General features: G+C 41.3%; 1 protein-coding gene across 1 annotated transcript in view; it reads left to right on the top strand.

Annotated features, from left to right (window-relative positions):
• LOC136440043 (ras-related protein Rab-37-like) overlaps positions 1 to 21,181 on the top strand; it is a 62,629-nt gene that overhangs the window by 198 nt on the left and 41,250 nt on the right. Inside the window, exon 2 of the mRNA XM_066435808.1 lies at positions 19,169 to 19,279. Coding sequence (XP_066291905.1) covers positions 19,169 to 19,279 — 111 coding nt within the window. The remainder of the gene's footprint in view (positions 1 to 19,168; positions 19,280 to 21,181) is intronic.

Raw genomic sequence — 21,181 nt, 5'->3', positions numbered from 1 at the left:
CCCCCACATCCCAGAATCCTGCGCCAGGTGAGAATAGTCACGCGCCCGGCGACAAATGTAGGCTCCGCTTTCGTCCTGAATAAAAAATGTAGCGTCAGATGGCGCACCTCTACCTCGGCTAAAACAAGGCAAGGCAGTAATCTGGGCAATCCTGCACGTATTCTTTACCCCGAGCGCAAGACTGCCCAAAGGCAAAAGACTGGACGTTCATATACAGGCCCCGTTACTCTATTAGGCTGAATGGGAGACATGTCCGCAATTTGGGGTTTACAACTGATGGGTTGATGGTCCGAGTGGCTGGTTGGGTAATCAAAACGGGTACATCAATTTTGGGGATGGAAAAATTCACGCCGTAAGTCAAACATTTTATCAACAAACCTGTCTCATCTCATTTTGCCAGCAAAACATGCACCGGTTGCCATTTCGCGTATTCGTGTCGAGCTAGGTCAACCTTACGTTCAAGCTACCAGAAACTCTGTGGTGTATATCAAAATGAAACCAAAGGCACGTAGACATCAAGAGAGTATAACAGTAAACCCAAATTATAACGTCCAAACATTCCTTTCTGGAATCATTTCGACCATTCTGGGCAGTTTGTACGTCGTCTGTTTGAACCGGCTGCGTGAGCCGTGATGCTAACTATCAGGCCTCTATCACAGTCATGCGCATCAATCAACTTTATGACACGAGCGTTCAGATAATTACAATTATGACATCTGATTTACGGCATTCCTATGTCCACCCAACCAGCAGGAACGTCCAAAAAACACACGTTATGAACCAGCAAAATGTGATCAGAAAATAAAATGGAGCTGAAAACAATAATACGAATTCACACAGACAGAAACGTATCCCAGGGTTAAGGAATACGATTCCATTCGACCTTGAATGTCAAAGTCAAATAAGAGGCGACATTAACAAGCCGAGATGGAATTATATGGAAACGGCGAAGTGTATGATGCAATTTTGAATGAAAAGACCGGTTACACTGTAATGCTCTTGATGGAATCTTGGCGTTATTGTGTTATTATCGTGAATGAATGATGGATTGAAATGATGTGATGTATTATTTCTACAATGAAGAGAGGCGTTCGGGTTGGGAAATTTACGTAGACAAATTGTGTGCTAGTTAAATTAGGAATATTAGTAATCGTGTGAGCTTGTTTTTATCTCAAGGGACGTGTGAAGAGTTAGCACGCAATTCGGCCTTAACACCAATGGATCTTTGTCGTGTTTCAATCAACGTAATGTGATTAGGATTTCCATCAAAATGTCCACAGTGGGAGGGGGGTAATCACATTGTTTTATTATTGTAATGCTGTATTATTGTAGTTCGGCTATCAATGGACATTTATTAATACGTTCAAATCAACGAATCTAAAAGTAGTCGATAAAACCTCCATGATAAAACCTCACATAGCCAGTCTGCGTCGAGTTCAACATTCGCAATGTGGGCAAGTTTAATAAAATTTTACGCAATGGCAAAATTGACGTATGCAGTGCCACCCTCACAGATCATTTCGTAAAAGACGAGGAAATGATCTATTACTGCAGCAGGTATTGTGACGTCAGGAACATCAATAAAATGAAAGGAAAGTATCAGAAGAATAAAAGAACATATCCACAGAATTACGTTTTGGGTGGCGTTCTTTCTGATAGCACGTCCAAACGGCTATAGCGTAGGGTTTATTACGCACAAAAGTAATATAGACTACAAATGTCAGGCTGACTGACTATTTATAGACAGACAAAAGTGCGACAATGTCTGGTCTTTTTGGCGCGCCGTTATGATTCAAAACGTTCATTTAAAGCCTTCCACGTACCCATAATTTAAATCTTTATGTAGAGAAGGGGCTGTATGCTATACGGTGATAAAGTCATGGAACAACCGTTATTTTTGAACTTGTGAACTGAAATGACGCTGTTTGTCTCTTTCATACTATAACTAATAGTGCCTGAATGGTATTGAGAAGCTCTTAATGGGAGAGGGACCATACGTTTCAGGTTTTATTGGAGGAAGGAAAAGTAACAGGACGGAGACATGAAATGTCGTTAAAGAGAAAAAGTAAGATCAGATACAGAGCTAACATGATACAAAAGGGTGTAGAAACTTGATGGGTCTATTTTCAGAACGCCTATGTAGCATTGACCAGCAATATGATTCTCCTCGATTGAGATGGCAGGTCAAAAAGGTAATTGATATCGTTCTTCATACCCGTGATGGTCACATTAGTTAGACCAAGGAGGTTTAAACCTCCTTGGTTAGACTATGTTAGAATTGTGCAACATTTTCCCTACGGGGGACCAAATGGATGATGTGTGCTGAGGAGATTCCGACAACAGTAAAGGTAATATGTTGTACGGGTGGTTTTGTATGAGTTTTATCCCCAATTGAAAATAATACAAGGATAAATGGATTATTTCCGATTTCTAATCATTCATGAGATGATGATGATGATGATGATGATGATAATGATTAATCATTCATACCAGAATGCTCTGTTCAGCTGTTCTTGCTTTGCAAAGATCGTGTTGATGGGCTTGGTCATTCTAATAGCTAACTCATAATAGGTAACATATTAGACAGGCTAAGTCCTTAAGATAGACTTCAGAATCAGCAGAAAATGCAGCCCAAGTAGAATATGCCATGCAGGATATGGCTGCACTGATGTCTGAGAGAAATTCGGGGGAGGAGGGCGCACTGAAGAGCGGAGGAAGAAATTGTTGTCATAACACTACCACAATGTGCAATTACCCCTATAGTCTTGCGAAATTAGATTTAGGATTATGTGCACTCTGTTCGTAGTCAAAGGTCATGACCTCTCTGGTCACGTGGCTAAAGATGTCAATCACTGATCCTACACCAAAGGGATGCCGCCATGACAGTTTGCAATACGTCTATCTTTCACTTATGTTCCAACTTCTAACATAACGCAAATGGACAGAAATCTGGTAATGCAAGGCTTAATAATAATCCCTGATAGACATGAAACGAGGGAAAGAATGTTGATGTAGTAAAGTGGCAGAAATTACATGATTTGACAAGGTTAAAGGCTTATAGCGCAATTTTCTATAATGTTATTATGTTCAGCACCAAGGACAGTACTGATTACGAATACCATTTGTTTCTATAGCATGTCGCATGAAGCTGTTGTAAGAAGTATTTTTTGGTATCATCTACTCTAAACGTTGAAATTACATATTGAAATTTTAATAAATTTTTATGCTAAACGTCAGGCTTGGGAAGTAATTCTTTGAAATGTGTGTTAAATCGCTACTCGAATTAATAGATGTGACAACTCTCGCAATTGATAAACAGGTAAATGCATTAAGATTGCCTTGTTATCAGAACAGATACTAAAAAAACACTCAGTCCTACCTGATTATAACGTGATATTACCGATGTAGCTTGCTTTGCTTAGCTATTAGAATTTTTAAAGATATATTTTGTATTTCTATTTTGTAGTTTTTAGCTGACCGCACGAAACTCACTATACTTTCTGATGTGTCAAGAAAGCTGTATTCATTAGATAACTGTAGAGAACTCTATGGCAACATGCATAATATTAGGTGCATTGATTCAACGATTCCACAGCAAAGATTTACTTACTTCAAAGCTCTACATTCAACTGATAATGTTTATCACATTACGATGTAACCTCATACCTGTCGTGAACTATTGACCAAAATGGAAACTCGCAGCTGTTGCTGTATAGCAGTGGCACACATTATAACGCACAGGACGCGAGGCTTGTTATATCTAAAATGACAGGTCAACATGAAAATTTGATAACACTACCATGCATTATTAATTGTAAGTGCAAAACTGACCACACGGGTAATACGAATAGCTGCAGACAAGCGTGGTCATACCATATGGCGTGAGGTTTGTGCTATGTATTCTGTGTTTACGTTAAGGTACATTTGTACGTTTTGTGGAGGGTCTTATGCCTCCTTTCCACAGAGGCGGCGACCGTTGAGCAACCATTGAATGACCGTTGAATGACTTTTGAGCGTCCAAAATTCATAAAGCCACATTCATACAACTCCAGCTTTAGTCGCTCAACGGACAATCAAAGGCCTCCATCCATGGAAAGTGGCCTTACTTAAATAATCCCCTATATCCATTACATGGAAATTACGATGTTGAAATTATGTTCTATGAACAGAAAAAGACAGTTCTATGAACAGGACAGTGACTAGCAGAAGTAAGGCATCCATATTTCCATCTTAACATGCGGCAGGTATTGTCTTCCAACCAGGGCGTATAATATCTCGTGGCCCCATTTCCCTGCTGGAGGGATTAAGGGAGTAGAAGGAGCTGGTACAGACATACTAGTAGGCTTGTGTGAGTTAACAGCTCACGAGTGACCCGTTGCGGTTTGAATAAATCCAGAGGGGATGTGACCTACATACAGTACCTGTATATATGCCTCTTGAGCTCTAATTACTCGCCCCCACCCCACGGGAGATTCACACGTTTTGGAAGAAAAAGCATTCGATAGGACCTAGGAGGAGTCGGGTTTGAACGACAAAGAATTGTTATTTTGCACTGTGATTGTATCCCCGGATATGACGGATATATCGTTTTCTTAAAATATCGACGTCCTTTATCACGAATATGATCAAGCGAAATTGGCAGGTCATCTTGAAAGACAAATTGGACATGATTCTGACACGTATAAACCCTGAATATTTATGATTCTGTTAACTGTATCCATAACCATTTCTCAATATCTCAACTCCCTGTTTTATGATAACTTATTAGTGTATTCAAAAAAGAATTGCTCCAAGTTTTGCTCCACTGAGCATCAAATAAACACAGTTATTCAGTTTTTCTCTGAAAACCCGGTCTGTTGTATCGAAACGTGCCCAGAAATGTCGTAATTGCTTATCAATCTGCCGCTTTTAATGAAAAACTGCCGCCCTTTTAGTGTTGTCGACAAGCCAGGTCGAGTGAAACGTTACACGTCACCGACATGGTCTAGTTACGTGGAGCGGTTTTCACGCTTGCCCGTGTTACTGCACCCGGGGATCATCATAACGCCCGTTCGTGACACATATCAAAATCTCACCTGATCCAAAATGATTTTGATGTTTTTCATACAGCAAGAAAATCAGGTGTCTGTCAGAGACCGATGAAAACTGAGCGATCATCACCATCCAAGGAAATAGGGATATCATACTGATGCGCGGGGTTTCTGTGGGCGTGGCTTGGCATCAAGGTGCCCCGTAATCTAACCTTCGTCATCTTTTTTTTAGATGAATTTGAACATATTTTCAGCTCTATTATTTACACATGGGTTGAATTGACCCAAAGTGGTAGAACTACCGCGCATTGTAAATTTCAGGTGTATTTTTGTTACTAGCAAATGTGTAAGTTTTTAAGTACGGACATCTATCACCTACGGCATCGTGTCATCCGCGCCCATTAGGTTGCTTTGTGTTTGTTCATGAACATCATATAACATGAACGTAATTATAGGGCTACTACCTTCATATGCATACCATACACACTGCACACCAAGGGAGGAAAGATCATGGTATCTCCAATTTCCAAAGAGGTGACTCAGAGCTTAATTGTGAATAAGAACTAACATTTATTTCTTTACGGCATGCTGTTGTCCGTGATTGTCGTACTGTTGTTCCACTTTTGTTCAAATGCTGTCCAACAACAGAATAGATAATCGACCAGATCATTGTTCTGTACTGTCATTGTATTAAAGGAAAGCTATCTTGGAATGCAAGTATTAATCAAACATATTCGGACCGAAAAATCACACCGTGAAAATCAATACGTTTTCATTAGCATACTCGCCCTACATTCTGACAAGCGAGTCGGACGAAAATCGTTGGTTTGTTAGTGGTTATCACTTGCTACATGTTGATCTCATGTCGATGGGATTGGACTGACTATTCTTAATCAGGTGGCCTTGCCTGTCTCAAGATAAGTATCGTCTACCATGCATTATAATGAGGTTTTTGCATCTCTAATCAACATGTTCTAGATATCATGACAAGTCAGGGAAGTGCAGTGCATTGTCCGAGCCTTTTACCATTCTACAGGCGGTTGTTGGTCGATTGGTGCAAGTTATCGCATGATTTGATCTACAAAACAATGTGTTCATTCGTTCAACTTGAAATCACATTATATCATGCAAAGCGATATTTCTAACGCCGTTTCGTTACACGAATAGCCGAATGACAGATTATACTCGAGGTCCGTATATTGGGATATGAGTTGCATTTCATTTTAGTTTCTTTTCATGTTTACAGACACCACAGTATGGTTGGGTCTCTGCTTAGGTCAGTGTTTTCCCTAGTTTTCAACATAACGACGTTGTAAATCGTACCGAGAGTGGTCGGGCTGTCTCTTGTCCGGAAATGGTCGATGTGCTCTTTCTATACTCTCCAAGCAGAGGTTGGTGGGGAAGATTGTGACCTTTTTATCACATGCCCCGTTTGTTGTCCGCTCTCCCCACCTTTCTAATTAAAAACGCCCCTGGGGTCAACGGAAGCAATCAGGGTAATGCACGACCTAAATCCGAGCTCGGAGCGGTAAATCTTTGTTCTCATATAGACGTAACGTTACAGTGAGAGTTTTTTCGCTGAAGATCAAATTTTCTAAAGCTTGAGAAATTTACAAAGGTCGACACCATATCGGTAATGCAGTTTGAAATGTTGGAATCATGACAGGTGCCAGGCAAATTCACTATCAAAGATGAAGCCGTACGTCAAAGTTAACAGTCGGTGACATTTTGCTCGGCGAAGTACTGTAATCAGCCGGCATCTTTCCTGCGCTAGAGCCGTCTCCACGGATACAGCACGGCATGCGGTATAGCTCTCAGTAGATTGATGCGTTTTCCTTGCGATTCTTCTTTATCTTCACTTTTTACATATAAATATATATTTTAGTTAAACAACTGAAGAATACACAGGACACAGAAGTGATGCGCTCTAGCAGTAGCTAATATCAAACATCACCTCTGAAAAAAAATTACAACTTACATAGACAAATAAAATGACTTAAGTAATAGCATTTGGTCTTGTAACTAAAGTACGACACCATCTTCACTCGAACAATTGCAGAATAATGATGGATTACGAACTGCAGTGATGTTGTAAGGTTGAAGCAATTGTAAAAAAGAACACAATCTTTGTTACATACAGTATTTTTACAAGTGCAAACTTTGCATATGCAGGTGGGAAACATGGTGGTCTTGCCCTGAATTGTGTATAGTTCGCTACAATTGTTTTAAAACAGATGACAATGATAATATACATTGGCACATAGCTACTTAATTGGGGCATGAAAGAACTTCACAAACGCGAATTTGCCGTCCAATGTTGTTATAATGTTTTGGAGCGTACCAACGTGTGTCAACTACCTGATGATTCATTTTACATGCAGAAGCGGAACCCAATCTTCATGTTTCAACACGTTATGCTGACAGCACTTACTTTGAATCAACAGCGCATTAGGCTGCTGCAATCTAATGCGGCGTCTGTTTGACTTCTAAAGCACTTGGGATTTGGGCCAATTACTAGTATACTTGAGGTTGTTGTGATCACAACATTCGTGACAAAGGTTATCAGACACATCTGTGGTTTGCCCTGTGCCGTGCGAGATTGAGGGATGAAATAATCATAAAGATATTGCACACAATATATTTGCGATTTTCCCACGTCTACTACAATTTACACGGTTCGATTCAGCCAGATTGTCTGCTCTATAATTTGGAATGTTGTAAAGATTGTTTCTTATTCAGATGTTTTGACTCAGTTTGTAACAACAATATGACCATGTTCTTAGGGATGTCCCTGTAGCTCAGCTGGTAGCAGCCTCACAGTTGAGCTTCTGGATCCAAGGTGGTAACTGGGAGACCCCGGTTCAAATCCTGGGACAGGACATCTCGGTCGGGGCTGCAACCCGTCTTTTTGAAGGCAGAAGGGACGTAAAATGGTGGTGCCTGGAGCACGTTAAGGGGGAAGGGCTAACAACCAACCCCTGTCAAAATGTAACCTGCTGCAGAAACAGTTAGGAAACATGCTGCCCTATCTGTCACTAGACACTACAGGGTGAACAACAGCAGAACATGACCATGTTCTCAGATTGCGCAATTGCATGTATCGCAACATCGGTCTGTTTAGATCAGCCAGCGCCTGGTTGTCAGGGGTTTGTGGAAACACACTCGTCTAATTGAACAAATTGTGAATTTTCCCATTTCCAATGATGATACCAGCATGTGCAAATCATTATCTGAAAGTACATTAGTCTACAGGATCTATTGCGTACTGTTAAACAGAATCCTGCAGTTTCATACAACCAAACCTGCCTTTTGTTCTGTCCGTGCAAAATCGAAGGTAGAATGGCGAGTAAATCGAAGACTCCTTATCGGCGAGTAACAGGTAGGAAATCTTGCGGAAATCTATAAACCAACGTTACGAAACGGTCTGATAAAGGCGTTCTTTCTCAATCAACGATGTTTAGAAACAATAGAGAGTGGATGCACTCGTCATTCACACACAGTACTGGAAACGTTTAAATTGACCTCTTCATACTCATGCCCCCTCGGGCTGCACATTGGTACATGCAGTCATCTATCTTCATCATTCTAAACTACCAGCCCCTTGATGTGTGCGGGTCCCAGGAGCACGGGGAGCCTTAATGGTACTGAACTGCTCGTGTCTAGTTGCTGGCAAGTCCCAATGGTTTTTCGGGAAGGAAGTCATTAATTCATCAATTCATGTCACTTCAGCTTCCATTTGCCGCCTCCCTACGCCCGCGAAACGAGATTAGAAAAATTTAATTTCCTGTGTCTGGAGACACGCCAGAAAACCGACAATGAGACTCATTCTTCTTTGAAAAAAAAACACACCACCCGTTGCCTTTTTTTTCAGTCTCAAAAATTAGTATCTTGAATTGAAACTTGCAAATATGACCGAAAGAGACATATCGTAGCTTATGCCTTTTGCCTTTTTCAGTTGCAAACATTAGTGTCTTAATTTGAAAACCTTGCAACTAGCTGTCAAGAAAATATCACCGATAACACATATCGTACGCGTGGTTCCTGTCTTAACTTCTGTAAGACGTCGACTTAAATAAGACTTAAGTACATACCACAAGAAGTTACAAGATGATAAGTTGTTGTGGTATTGCCCTTTCCTGTGTAGTCATTCACATCTTGAACGTCTTATATCTGATTAATATTTTTCCGTGTATCATTCAGTATATGAATCAAATCACTCGCCGTATTCCTTTAAAAAGAAAGAAAAAGCAGTAACACTCGTCCGATTTACATCCTGGGATCATCTCCCAATAAGAGATAAACGATCTCTTCAAATGATAATATGCGATTAGGATTTTCCCAAGTAGTATGCAGTTGTAAAAAAAATACCTACAGTTCAGGCACACAGCCATGGATAACGTTACAGGTGGTGAATTAGCAGACGCTGAAATGAAAATTTAGTGAAAGAGACATCTATCACTACTGAGTAGAAGAAGATGGGACGTTTTGTGACAGGTTGTCGGTGTAATAGGGATGATTCACGGTGACTCAGCTCTTTTACGGACTATTTAATTCCCTGATCCCACATTGAACCGCGCAGTAATTTGCCACCGAACGCCTAGTTCTGAATGATTTCATGCCTGAAAGCAACATATTTTCTAATCGATACTTCAAGTGTGACCTTTGTAAGGATACGGAGTACTGAAGTAGTTTGTTTCATACTTAATGGAGAAGAACTTGTAATGTACTACCGTCGTACACGGTACAATGCATGGCAACAACTATTTAACTTAGTACAAAAATAGAAGTACAGAATAAAACTTAACATCATAATTACTAAAACAATTATATTTATTGCTGCCTGGCTTTAAAAATATATGTAACATGTGTTGTGTATTCTTCGATACGTAAGTCGTACTTAAGTCGGACCTAAAATATGATCTGTTTTGCATTGCATTACTATAGTTATTTCAACCGCGAACTTGAAACACCGCTATCGTCTTCTATCCCCTCCTACTGCGAAATAGAAAGTCCCCTCGAACTTACACCCATCAACAGTAATGAACATCATCATCATCTTTTTTTATTTCTGTATTAGGAAAAGCCATTGTACAACTTTCTTTCCACAGTTGCATGGGAGAATCGTAAAAATGATGAATTACACAAACATGTTGGCAGAAAAAACATAAGGACGAAAAAGTAATGGCCTCATATCTTCCGTGTAGAATTTCGCACTACCAACCACTGCAAGGGTATACTGATCCAAACGGGACCTGACGACATTTGAGAGACTGAATGTTCTCAGAGTGAACTTGAGTTGCACGCATCTAAATGCCTCTGCTGAGTGACTGTGCGCGGAATACGGGATCTGGCTCCAGGCGATAATATCGCGACGTTCCTCCAACCCATCACACGTTCGCTGGGATTGCGCCACCACGGGTGTATTAACAGGACATGGGGGCATTCTTATAACCGGGGTCGTAGTGTGTTCAACATGGCTTTGCATCTACGAATTACTATCTACATGTGCGTATGTGTGCAGAATTGGACTATCAAGACCCATTGCAGCAGCATGTTCAAGAATAGTTTCGGTATATATGCCAGCCTTGTTGGCCACACCTAAGTAATCACGTCGCATTAATGTTTTAGAAATGTGTAAGACCAGGGTTTTCACGATTATGCTACGAGAAATTCCATCATCCATAAATACAGTTCAATATATCATAACACAACACAACACAACACAAAACAGTACAACACATGAATGCAGCGACCAAGCGATTACAATATTGGCACACCTTCGCAGAGTACTTTCTTTTTTGTAGTCCGTGTGATATTAATAGAAGATATACAAATATGATTGATATTTTCACTGGGATACATGCAGTTCAGTGAACGCAAAAGCTCTCTAGGCGTGTTCACGTCGACGGCAATCATGCTATCGCCCATGTCGAGTGAAGGACGATAGTGCACTCTATGTAGGAATTACGCTATCTCTCAAAACATCTTGCAGCTACTGAGGATGAAAATGTCATCAGAGGGGATACGCGTACGGCACAATTTATTCAACTGTCGAAACTTGTTTGGAAACATCTACATCTTTTACCCTTCTCCCACTCTCCTGAGATCTGCACTTTGTTTTAATCCGTATGATTTACTCTTACGACTGTCAGTGGATAGGACAAACAATGATGAAGTGGATTCACCACAGTTAAGGTACTCGTTGAAAGCCTGTGTATCTTCGCCGAAAATAAATCAAACGTGAGCACGGCATCAGAGAGCATGTGGAAGAATGACGACGTTGATTATGGTGGACATGTTTTCCATCTGACCAAATGTGGCCCCTTCTGGCTGTGCTCTACTCCGCCGCTAGAATCGCCTCGTCTTTATGGCTGTTTTACGGTCTGTGATATCAAAGTGGTAGTGAAGGTCGTCAGGGGCTGCCTCACTTCGCCACTCTGTTCACGATTCCAACATTAAAAACATGCCTGCCATTTATTTTCCTTAGAGACGGTGTGTTTGGCGCAAAGAAGAGAGATAACTCGTCTTTATAGCATATTTAACGTTATAAGCAATTCTAAACGAGGATATGAATATAAGTTGACAGTAAATTGCTGTGAAAGATGGGCATGGTGACCAGAATGTACGTCTACACTCGCAACGGCTTTGACCTGAATCTTAGTGCAAGTTCTTTGCATTATTTTTCATCGTGAACATCGTACAATGCGCTCCGTTCAAATTTCTTTCACAATAACAAGCAAATCTGTCAAATGCCAATGTATCTTGCAGCGTTGTTCAGTTAGAATTCAACTATTCGTCATTACTCTCATTGCATAGTCAAAACTAAGCCACTAACGGGTCAAAACTGCACCACTAGTGGATCAAAAACGGCGGCACCTGATCAGTAGCCTGAGTGCCAGCCTTTTTAGCTTCCGTACGCTACCCAAGCTCCAAGGAGCGGAGCTTGGGTAGCGTACGGAAGCTAAAAAGGCTGGCACTCAGGCTACCTGATCAGATCATGGATACTGCAACAAATGGACCGCGGTGTGACGGCCATCCCCTCCAGCCACAGCTTGTAAGCTAATTACCGAAAATTCCAGGACATCCACCACACAAATCCTTCGGACTGCCTACAGCCAACAAAGCGGCGGCTAAAAGCCTATAACGTGTAACAGTCACAAACTGGCACAGAGGACCATAAAGTGTGCCTTAGGGTATCCCTTTATCGTGATGGTGGTGGTTAGAGTAGGAATCAGAGTCGTGACGCTCAAGACGCGACCAGAATTGGTGGTACCGCGGATGGGATTTTGTATTTTGCAGCTCGAGTTTGCTGAACTAAGCACGAAACACTGAACTAAGTTGGTGGGAGATATACATGTAGGATGTAGTTGACTATGCCAGGGGATGGCGGTGGACGTCATTGGTTTTGAAGGCTTGTGGTTTCGTTGTCTTCGTGAGGGAAACGCTTGTCAGGGAGAGAGTTCCGTAATTTTGCAGTCCACGGAAAGAAGTTAATGCTGTAGAGGGATTCTGGACTGGTTTTGGACAGTGTGATGATGTGAGCTAGGGGAGAACATAACCTAGTGGTATGCTAAAACACTCAATGGTGGAACAAGCGGCGGGTGTTCATCCAGGTTGCCAGTGTGTTCACCGCGTTCTATTCTCAAGTTCATCAATGCTATATTCTTCTCAAATTCACAATTGGCAACGCTATGCTTATTAGACAGAGGGCATATGTATTTTCATGTTTAAAAAAATCTTACTTACCTCCCAAACAAGTTTTCATTAAAAGTACATGTACCTACTTCTTCGTGTTGTGTCGTTGTCACATGCACAAGACACGGCTTGCATGGTCACGAAAAAAATCGTAACATATTCCTGGAAACGTCTAGAGAATAGGAGAAACAAAATGACAGACAGAGTTACCCTTTCAATGTTAGGTGATGTAATTGGTTTGGATATGGTATTCTTACCTTTGTATAGTGAGGTTTCCCTTATGGTTGGTTAGTTACCGACTAAACAGGGCCGGCGCCAGACTCCGATGACTTATCGGTCTCTAGACCACGTACAGGCCAAGCGTTCAGTCAATTCTATTTCTTCCTCCTCAATCGAAATGCATTGGAAAGGCTTTGTGGGTATTACTAGATCTTAGGATTATGTAGGTCGCCATTTCCGGCCCAGATTCTCCCACGTATGCATGATCTTTCTTTCAATAAGGCCATGTTGATTCTATTATATGTATGCCATCCGCGCGCGTATCAATTTTCGTCCGTTTCCACCAACAACAAAAATCATTTTTCGACTATACTGTAAATCGTTCAAAGCAGCTTCAAAATGGCCAAATGTATGCCATAAATTGCAAACAAAAGTCAAAGAAGAATGTTAGCCCGAATTCAGCTAACTCATCTCTGCTACATTACTGCTTTAGCCCACATGCCATGCTACATGTAAAGATACAGAATATCTATCTAAGACCAGGTTTTTCTCAGCGCTTTCGGGTCAATATGGATGGTAAAACACAGGTTGTGCGCCGCATACCCAAGATGGCCCGGAATGCAAAGTAGATGCCTTCCTTGACCTTGTAAGAACCTTAGCAAGCGGCAACATATCATAATATGGCATTGAATATTATCATCTTGTGGCACCGTGTTCTTAAGTTACAATGTTAAACTACAATAAGTCTTTCAGAGTAACACATTCTGCACATAAAATTGTCCTCAATAAACTGCTGAAGTCGTCATCTAAGAGAGTAATTGGTTAAGGTTGGCCGAGTCCGCCGAATTGTCGGTTAGAGAGGAGCCGTCATTTGAATTCTACGCTCACACTTGTGGTTGGCGGGATTATCGAGTTTCTGTTGTACCGGCTGTCACAACGACCTGGTTACCCTGTGATAAGACGTTTCAAAACTGCCTTATCACGGCGGTGGAGGACTATTAGACCACCATCATCATTCTCTGTGCTCTGCATCTGCCGTCATTAAAACACACGGTATGGCAATGGCCAGGTGGTCCTTATGTAGAGGTGATCACTAGTACAGGTTTGACTCAAAACCAAAAGCCAGGTGGTTCTTTTGTAGAGGTTACTTATACATGTTTGACTACTTTCTATGTGTCCCATAGCTAATAGTGTTGTACTGTTTCATTGAGATTTTCGTCTGTGCCTTGCATATTTCGAGTTCGTTTTTTTGTGTAAGCGGAGCTGGGAAATATCTCAGCGCGTTCTTTAATTTGTGGGCCTGGTATCTGTTGGAATCCAATACTGCAAACTCAAAGTTTTGTGTACAGGTGTGTATAGCGGCATTCTAAGAACGTCTAAACATCTGTCACCTGAGTTGAGCAGCTTTTTGTTGGAGATGGGTGTTGTGTTACGTTTCTTACATAGTGGAATGATTTAGGAGATGAAAGTGATGAAACAATGTTGGGCAACAGTTTGCTGGTTAAAAACTTTGTTGTCCCCTTTCTCTTTTTAGGTGTAGACCACATTGGTCTCTACCTTCCCCGGCACTATGTGTATTGATCTGTCATATGTATGTAAAATTCTTTTACCTGTGCGAAATAAAAAGACAAAGACAAAGGTGTATTTCTCACCCACCTATCCTTTCACATAACGCTCCCATGTTCTTCCATTGTCATTAATTGATCCATCTTCATCTTTTATGACTGTGAAGAGGGTTTTTTGTAAGTGTAAAATGCGCAAATGGAGCCCGCCTAGAAGACAACTTATCTCTCAGGATTTCCCCTAACATCTCCCTTGAAGTTCGTAAAGGGAAAATGATGTTCGGGGGATTTATCAAGTAGACACTGGCACATTCAAAACATGTTGAAGCTTGAGATTTCGTCCCCCGAACACTGGGTGATGTATGTTAAGGTGGCTGATGACTACCTCTGTAGGAAAACAATTGAGAGTGAAGCGAAGGTACAGGGGCGAGACCTAGCCCTCGCTGAATCTATCAACAGAAGATGGATATGAGGAAATTTCAACCTCATGTGTCCCGCGCTGTACCTTAGTATAGTATGAATGATAATCAGGCTGATGATGGAAACCTCTCACTTATAGGAAATATTGCAACCGCTTCATAACTATATGAATCGTTTTGATATAATGACGTTATTTTCGTCCCGAAAGACAACAGCCTCATTACTCAGATTGGCAACGTACTAGCTGTAATGATACAACTTGAGGCGTGATGAATATTAGTCGAGGTGTACGGCAAAACAAATGCTTATGCCTTATTTACTATATGTGCGCGCTATAATGTTGAAACATGCTTCAGCGAATTTGTGGTTGGTCCGCCACTTTTGACGAGGACCGCTGTCATCCATCATTTGGCTGTCTTGTATGTGTCGCAGCGAGTATAATGAAGTGAACTACCCGAAAATGTACCCCGTGAATAAAAGTTACGCTCATTCTACTAACGTTCCAGTCCTATGTCGTTAGTAGTAGTCTTAAGTATATTATGCGATGATGGAAGAATTCACATTCGAGCGTAAACATCCGAGTCTTTAGATTCATGGTTCTGTGCAAATTTATCTGTTCTATTAGAGAGCTACTCCAACTAATTGTCGTTACTTTTTCCACCAGAGACCAATTATAATGGAGTCATTCCCTTGCGGAATACAGTCACATAATGTTGATAACCACACGTCTTCTACAATTAAGGTTTCTACCCTGGCTGAATTGGCATTTTGACTTTCCATTGTTTTCTCATTAATGAATTAATAAAGAGCTATAGTTCTACTGAACATTGGTAGCTGGGCATGAAATAATTCTAGATATGATTTTTTTGACCATATGGATGACGTGCGAACGTACGTTTGTAGCTTTGATCATTATGTACATGGAAAACATAATTTCATTGCAGTGGTATGTACCAAATTTTCTCTCAAAGAATAATATTAGGGGCAATGAAATTTGATGACGTCATCCATATGGTCAAAAAATCATATGTAGAATTCATTCATGCCCAGCTACCAATATTCAGTATAATTACAGTTCTTTCTTAATTCACTAATGAGAAAACAATGGAAAGTCAAAATACCAATTTAGCCAGGGTAGAAACCTTAACTCTCTTATCACTAAATTATTGTGTGTGGGTTTTTGCACTTTCTACGGCTAACATAAACGAACTTACAGCCAATTTACTTTTGTGAGCCGAAAAAAAACCAGGTCTACATTTTGTCTCTTACTATCTAAATTTAGTTTAGGATTTCTATCTCACATAATGCTATAATAATCAAAGAACTGTTCTATTCTCCCAATAGTGTGCATGACGTACTCAGTTTCCAAGTAACGCCCTCGTTGAATGACCCGAGGCGAAAGGTGTCGACTTGATAACGAGAAAAGATTTATCATATGAAAAAAATAAGTTATCTATTCATCCAAATAGACAGAAAAACGGCGCTATCAACGTATCAGATAACCCAGTAGATGAAACAGGCCTAGGGGCAACAATAAAACCAACAGAACGAGTAGCCATGTCACAGGTCATTAGTGGTATCGTAGATCTTACATCGGCCTTTGGTCTCGGGGTCAGTCCCAGGGATTAAGTTTGGAGATGTAATTCCATTGCCTAGAAACGTGAATCATAGGGGGGGGGGGGGCAACGTAAATCATAAGAGGGGGGGAGCGACGTAAATCATAGTGGGTAGAAACGTAAATTATAGGGGGTAGAAACGTAAATTGTAGGGGGTAGAACAATCACGATCCAAAAACGGTATTAAGAAAGGAGCAAACCTTTGTCTTCAAAATTGATATTGACATTCGTTAATCGATTGAAACAACACATTCGTTTGTTTTTATCTAGAAGAGTGTAAAATCTCAATGTTTTGCTTCAGGTATGCATCCGCGGTTCATTGAATAATATATTCAACCAAGGAGGTTAAAATCAAACCTAAATTTTCCAACGTTACAATAGCTTGGTATGTTACAAAGTTTAAGGTGAGTAGATAAGATTGAAGGTCATCTGATAGAAAATTAAATTTTTGTCTTAAGTCCTGAGCTCGAGCAATACTCTCGAAACACCAATTAAAAATAGTCATAGTATTACGATACAGACATATGTATTTAAATGAAGATTTCTACTGTTTCTTTCAACACATAGAATGTGTTTACAACCTTGTTTTTACAATATACGTACACAATATGTAGAAGCTATAACTGATTAAGACGTCAATAACGGGGTAAGAAAGCAACTGTAACTCGTCTCATTCAGTTGGAAGGAAGGCGCCGTTCATATTGATCGGCCAAAGTCCCTCTCCCTGAAGGTTCTGTGCCAGCGCAAGTAAAAGGAGATTGAGAAGAGTCGTAAAAAAGGTAAATGTAGTATCATAGCCTTCTTCAGGCCATGGGGGCAGTAGGTTGTTATCCACTATGTCTAGGACACTGTATTGGAAGGCGGAGTACATCCCTCTCCTTCCACCGCCATTTACCTTTCCAACCAAGAGTCTAGCCGGGAATGTACATGTAGGAATCAAACCCGTGTCCTTGGCTATTCGATGCCACAGTGTCATAGTAAAGCATTAAAAACATAGCCTCCGTTGCAGTCCTTCCCGCAGCGATTTTTTTTTAAAATTTTTATTTGGGGGGGCGCCGCGTATCTGCTTGGGATCCCGTATCCGCCGTGCCCCTGTGTCCGCTGTAGACCTGATACGGGATCCCAAGCAGATACGCGGCGCCCACCCCCACAAAAAAAAAATTGAAAATAAGTGTGGCAATTAAAAATTATTGCCATAGCGAAGGCATCTGGATTGATCTTACTTCACTGTAAGGAAAGTACCAACGTAGCTAGCACTCTAGATCTTAGTTCTGCCATAAAATATAAAACGCACTTAGAAATCAGAAAGGCATCTGAGGAGTTCCTAGCATATATGGAAAGGCCGGAGTACACTCCCGTTGTAGTGCCCTTTTCTCTGGTATTGTTGGATAGGTGGAGTGAGAAACTAGGCCGGAAGTTTAGAAAATCGGTTTGCTGGGGCTCCTATGATCGTTTTGGTTGTTATTATAGCTCTGTAGGATGGGTTTTCGAGGAGCTACTGTTGTTTTTTCGACACCGCACGCCTCCCCGTAAGGCGTTCAGTGTAGGCTGCCCAAGCGGTAACCCAAGTTATTTATCGTTCCGTTTAAAACTTTGCCTTTCTTTATAGGCTTGAATCTCCTCAAGCTTTGGTTTTCACAGAGGTTTCTTGGTTGGAGGCATGATGTTTAGCATGTTCTTGTGATGATAGATCAACTGGGATGTGCAAACCCTTTCCAAAGCTAGAATACTAGATTCGGTGAACTCCCTGACACACTCCCGGCAGAACGAAATCGGACACCACGTAAAAGTAGGTCATCTGTCATCGACAGCTGAGTGCCTGGATGCCAGATGTGCTAATGAGGTATCAAGTGACAGGAGGGCATCCACAGAGTTGGACGGACGGATTCCTGAAATTCCTGTGGAATTCTGGGAATTCTTGCAAATCGGGCGTAGAATATACTATTAAGCTCGCCCCTAAGGCTTCGCTAAAAAAAATCGCTGCGGGAAGGACTGCAACGGAGGCTAAAGAAAACAGTCCCTTGCACAACTCTCGAATGTGACGTCGTAATTGATATACATAATGTCCACTGTGTAGCATAAAACAGAAACACGAATAACAAAATAAAGAAACATTTCAGAGTGGGACATTCAGTTGATTACAATTCTTCGATCCAAGGGAATCTTAGTTGTGAGATTGCCCTTTTATGTCTACTTTGAATCACTTAACAAATTTGATACCAATCGAAAGACTTCAGTGGGGCCATGGTCCTTGACCTCATTTGGTCATGACGTCATAGATGACGTACGTCGCTTGGCGTCTAAGTACTAAGTAAGTCATGGCTGCTCAGAGTTCCCCTACAGCGTCTCGAGGAGACCAATTACTATATCTATGAGACGTATGAGATCACAACACTGTCCTTCCCTGGCGATTAAAATGATTCATTCCTCCATTTTGTTTCATTTGATTTCACCAGAAAACAACTTCAAAATCCGAGGTTTAGAGCTATTCAATTTAAACCTAAATGATCATTGGGTGAGATAGATGAGAAAGAAGCAGTGACGTCTCTGGAGACCAATTGTGAAGGCAACCGTATTCTACTGGCAGTTACGAACTAAGGATTCTCCAACTTTCTATTTTCTGCAGACGATTCTTGTGGGAGACAGTGGCGTGGGGAAGACGTCCCTACTGGTGCAGTTCGACCAGGGAAAGTTCCTGAGCGGGTCCTTCTCGGCGACAGTCGGGATCGGTTTCACAGTAAGTTTGCACACACACACACACACACACACACACACACACACACACACACACACACACACACACACACACACACACACACACACACACACACACGCGCGCGCGCGCGCACACACACACACACACACACACACACACACACACACACACACACACACACACACACACACGCGCGCACACACACACACACTCTCTCTCTCTCTCTCTCTCTCTCACACGTACACACACACACACTCACACACGCACACACACACACAAATATCTCTGGTACACACATCCTAGACATACAGAGAATAAGTCTGGAATGCAAGTATTACACATCTAACACAGTTGCCACACACCTGAAACACACATGTAGATAGTACGTTTGGTAGATAAGTAATACACATACACGCAACATATATATAGTCGATTCTTAACATATATATAGTAGTGTCCTCTCAAAATCACCGACAAAGGCGACAGTTCTTCAATCGATATCTGCTCGCACGGTATTACGATAGGGTGATGGCGTGAGGTATTTTTATGTGTGAAAACAGACCTAAAAATCAATAACGGCATTCTTTTCAAGATCAAACTAGATCTGGTCGGGTCAAAACTGATTATCACTGAAATTGGCGGCTTTTGTCGGTGATTTTCGGGGAGCTCGTGACTCGGACGTGACCGTTTTTACACCGGCTGATGAGGCCAGGGGAAAAATGTAAGTTGTGTTTCCGGTTACAGTCCTGAAGAAATTAGGGTTGGTAGGTAGGAATTATCTCTTCTTTTTCTTCTTTTTTTGCTCAATACCTTAATGTGCTAACAGAGTGCGAAATTCTGTTTTGGATTTCATCACATAGTTGTCAGATCGAAAATTTTATGCCCCTTGCCAGCGACCGACCCCAAAAAGTCTACTGTCGGTGGTTTTTTGGTAAGGTCGGTCGGGTAACAGGCAACACAACATTTCCCCCTAGCTAGGTCTAACGTTATGTGTGTGGCTGTGAAGCAGGCGTTGCTTACATGATAGAATGTTAGAGTGACGTGCGATTGACTCGATTGTGGTTGAGTATGTCCTGTACATGTTGTGAACGTTGTGAAGACGTGAATTGACTGATCGATTTGTTGATTTACTTGGTAGTTGGGTACATTGATCGATGGAAAATCGATAATTGGAGAATAGTCAATAGTAGAAAACTTGTTCCCAACACGCCAGGAGACAGTGACTGGTGACCTTGATAATCACTTGGACCGTTCAGGGAAGCAATGGTAGGTAAAGCTATTGATATGCTACCCCGAACATCTCGAGAGAAGCTCAAACATTATTATCTATCTACGTCCAATGTTACTTACTGTTCGACAAACGTGTGCTGCATTATTGAAACACAATACATATGTGTCTCTTGTATCAATGATAGTTCAGAAGGGTTCTAATACTCTTGCTTTGGTCAAACAAAGCCCTGTGCACTGTCTACGCATAGCAAAGTTGTAGATGTTTCCATCAACGTGCAGTGAATTTTGGTACCGCTAGATACCGCTTCTGGATGTGTGTAGTGCTTTATAGTAGTCAAGAGCGTCTTCTGCTGCTCATTTGACGAACAGCAGTACGACATAGTAAGAGTCTCAGTTTTATCTCGTTCGTGCACTGACAGGCAGGACGTAGCCGATGTAGACATGCTTACGTATTGGTTCGTATCCAGCTAGTGTACTTATTCATTTCATAGGTGCTATCTACATTAGAGTCATCTATTGACCGATTATTCCACTGATATCGATATTGACTGCTTGACGGCCGTGTTTAGTGTGATATTTAGAGTAGTAGCGAATCTGTGAAATTGTGTAACAGCTCCACCTAGCTGTCTTCGTCTGATTCACACGAAGCTCCTACGTAGATGTCGTGTTTGGAGTTATATTTTGTGATGATAC

Source organism: Branchiostoma lanceolatum, chromosome 8, assembly GCF_035083965.1.
Source record: "Branchiostoma lanceolatum isolate klBraLanc5 chromosome 8, klBraLanc5.hap2, whole genome shotgun sequence".
Lineage (NCBI taxonomy): Eukaryota > Metazoa > Chordata > Leptocardii > Amphioxiformes > Branchiostomatidae > Branchiostoma > Branchiostoma lanceolatum.
This window is presented reverse-complemented; position numbering and strand designations above follow the sequence as displayed.